The sequence below is a fragment of the Meleagris gallopavo genome, chromosome 2 (genome assembly GCF_905368555.1).
Source record: "Meleagris gallopavo chromosome 2, MGAL_WU_HG_1.1, whole genome shotgun sequence".
In the NCBI taxonomy this organism is placed as follows: domain Eukaryota; kingdom Metazoa; phylum Chordata; class Aves; order Galliformes; family Phasianidae; genus Meleagris; species Meleagris gallopavo.
In genome coordinates, this window is record NC_139405.1 from 4384581 (window position 1) to 4388034 (window position 3454).

The following is a 3454-nucleotide window of genomic DNA, read 5'->3' on the forward strand; positions in this document are numbered from 1 at the left end:
GGGAGCGATGACGACGGCGGCGATGACAGCGCGGTGACGCCCCGGAGGGCCGTTCCCTTCCGGAGCGGGGCGGAGGGCGATGGCGCGCATCACGCTGGAAGACCTGGACAGGCTGGGCGACGAGGAGGACGAGGACGAGGAGGAAGGGGGGGAGGACGAGGAGGACGAGGAGGAGCGGGGTCGGCTGTTCGCGCACTGGGAGGCCGTGGCCAGCACGCACCGGGTGAACCTGCCCCGAGGTGAGCGCCGGGGAGCCCGGCCGAGGGGCGGCCCGGCACGGGGGGTGCCTCCGCGCCTCCATCCCCGGCCCGCCGCCCTCTCGCTGCGCTTTGCCTTGCAGACATGGCGGGCCCCATCGTCCAGATGAGCCGGCACAGACAGACGCGGGAGGCCGTGCCCCACGTCGCCCTGTCGCAGCACGGCAAGGTGAGGCGCGAGGCCCGGCCGGGCACGGCGCTCTCCGCCCCGCTTCTCCGCTCCCGCTGAGCCCGCGCCGTCCCGCTCCCGGCTGTGGAGCTGCCGGGCCGGGCCGCCGCACCAGGGCTGGCCTGCACGGGCGGCTGTGTGCGCTGCGCTGCCTGCGGGAGGAGGGCTGAGCCACTGGGTGCCACAGTAAGAAAGACTTGACACTACTCGAGAGTGTCCGGAGGAGGGCTGCAGGGGTGGGGAAGGCTCTGCTTGAGGAGCACTGAGGGCCCTGGGTTTGCTCAGCCTAGAGCAGAGGAGCTGAGGGGAGGCCTGATGGCAGCTGCAGCTCTCCCAGGGAGCGGAGCTCTGCTGTCTGTACAGCGACAGGGCTGAGGGAACGGCACGGAGCTGTGTCAGGGGAGGGCAGGTGGGGGTGAGGGAAAGGCTGTGCCCCAGAGGTGGTGGGCATGGCACAGGCTGCCCAGGGCAGTGGGCACGGCCCCGATGCCGGAGCTCAGGGAGCGCTGGGACACCGCTCTGACACTGGGGCTGGGGGTGCTGTGTGGGGCCGGGGGTTGGGCTCGGTGATCCTCGGGAATTCCTTCCAGCTCGAGATGTTCCCTGATTCTGCAGTTCTGTTTGTCAGACTGAGCGCGTTCTGTGTGTCAAAACTGCTGATCCAAACCTGGTGGCTTCTGCCTGAAGATCTCCCGCTCTTGCTAAATTGCACACCTCCGCTAATCTCTTGCACAAAAAGGTGCTTTGAGAAGTAACTGCAAAGAAGTGCTCGTCAGACTGGTTCTTGTGTCTCTGCAAGCTTGGTTGGGCTCGCTACCAAGAAGATATCTGTCAGTTATCCTCTAGATGAGGAGAGCTTAACCAGTTTCTTCTGGGCTGAGGTCCAGCAGTACTGCCTGCGGAACATGTCTCAGCATGTGGGTTGTGCAGCCCTGAGCCCAGCTGCTCCACGCTCCCTCTTTCCTGCTCTTCTGGGTCTCAGAGCTTAATCTGGGCTCTTCTGTACCTCCCCATCGTGGGCAGGATTGCAGCCCAGCACTTCATGGTGCCTGAAGACCTTCTGTTGGCATTGGCACCTCCACTGTGATTGAAGAGGATTCTTGGAATTCAGCTCTGGGGTTGGGTGAGGAGATGAGAGCCACCTCCTGGCACAAGTGCAGGGGCACTCAAGCTTGGGCCCTTGTGGACACGTTCCCCAGGATTGGGCGGGTGGTAGAGCTTGGTGGCTTCTCCTGAGTTTCATGCCATCCTCTTGGAAGCACACAAACAACTGCACCACCTGCAGAGCCTTGCTGACCTCGGCACTGAGCGTCAGAATCCCCACTCCACATGGCAGGGACCTGTTGCCACCAGGTACAGGTGAGGCATCGTCACTCTTCCTCTTGCCTGGGTCTCATCTTCTGGAGCAGTAGTGGGTCAGTGTAAGGGCCAGGCTGCGGGAGGACCCAGCACTGTGCCCTGCTGGATTCTCACATGCTGTCACGATGAGTATTAGACAGTATTTCATGGGCTTCCCTGTCTGGCAAATGCTGCTGCTCTGCTTTGCTTGGTGGGATGTTGGCAGGCATGGCTCCATCTGGAGGGTGACTCCCTGATCTCTTGTTGGCTTCTCCAGAAAAGCGAGCATCTGTCATGAGCTTGTGACCCATTCTGCAGCACTGTCTGTTCCCTTTGCACCAGCTGCACTCATGTCTCTTCGTCTTCATGTCTCTCCTTCGTATGGGAGAAGGATCCAAGAGGGGCTTTGTTCCAACCATCTCAGTACCTCCTTCCTCCCGTGCTGCTTATCATCCCACACACACACAGCGTTCCAGTGCTGTGTCCCGGGATTCACTCAGCCCTCCTGGAGGCCTTTGGGTGCCTGGAATCAGGAACATCCTTGTGCATAGGCAGGACAGTGACGGCGTGGAAAAGAGTCCTGCTCTCCCTGCTGAGGATGCGCTGCATTCCGTGTGCATGCCAGGAGCCTCCAAGCCTCCCCGCTCCCCGTCCCGTGTCTGTGCTGTCCCTTTTGCTGACTTCTGCCCGCTGGCATTACGTGTCGCTGCCCGAGATGTGTGTGTGACACCAGCTCCCCTCACCTTCTCCGGCCTCCCGTCGGCAGGGCCCATCTCTCCGCTTCCCGCTGATGTGCCCTTGTCCTGTGGCCTGTTTCAGTGCGAGGAAGCGGCCTACGAGGAGCGGCAGTACCCAGCTGGGAAGTGGGCCTGTGTCACCAAGGGTGAGCCCCTGTATGAGCAGAGCATCTCCCTGAGCTTCATGAAGCTCATGCGCTACATCTGCAAGGAGAACTCTGTAGGTGTGTGCAGGCAGGGACGGAGGGGCCAGTGGGGGGAGTGGGGTGGAGGGGCCGCGCTGCCAGCCCAACTGCCTCACCGTGCCCACCACCTCCTGGCAGGTTGCTATCTGGGCATGACCATCCCGGTGCTCAATGAAATCCACCTGACCAAGGAGGGAACCGAGCTGGAGCGCGAGGTGCTCACTGCCTACTACATCCCAGGAGAGTTCCAGCAAAACCCTCCCGCCCCCATGGACCCCGAAATCCACATCACCGAGAGGGCACCGCTCCGGGTGATAACCAGGTGACCGTGGGGCTCCGTGGGCAGGGGCCGTGCCGGCAGCAAGCCACCCCGCCGCTGACATTGCTCCCCTCGCCGCAGGGTGTTCTACGGGGTGACCACCGAGGAGACCATCCTGCGGGAGATCGCTCTCTTCTGGGAGCTCCTGGGTTCCACGGATGCTGTGCTGCAGGAAACCTACATCGTGGCAGTCTACGAAAACCCCAGCATCCCTCAGCGCCGCAACGAGATCTGGTTCATCCGCCGGGCAGAGTGAGGCCCCGCTGCTGCGCCACGCTACGCTTGGCGAGCTCTGACCTGGAGGAGACGGCCACGCGCCCTCACCCACCGCTCACCCACACACCCAGCTGGGGCACCCAGCCGGCACGCCGCACCAGGCGGTGACTGAGGGCTCGCCCGGCTGCGCTCCTCCGGCCCCGGGCGCGGGCTGCGGGCTCGTGCCGGCCGCG

At 63.3% G+C, this 3454-nt stretch overlaps 1 protein-coding gene across 1 annotated transcript; it reads left to right on the forward strand.

Moving 5' to 3' along the window:
* The first annotated feature begins 31 nt into the window (after nt 1-31).
* Nucleotides 32-3261, forward strand: LOC100548381 (heme-binding protein 1-like). Its single transcript, XM_085218717.1, has 5 exons — nt 32-239; nt 341-426; nt 2584-2725; nt 2825-3008; nt 3087-3261. Exons 1-5 carry the CDS (start codon nt 80-82, stop codon nt 3259-3261), a joined length of 747 nt encoding a protein of 248 aa, XP_085074843.1. The 5' UTR covers nt 32-79.
* The last annotated feature ends 193 nt before the right edge of the window (nt 3262-3454 follow it).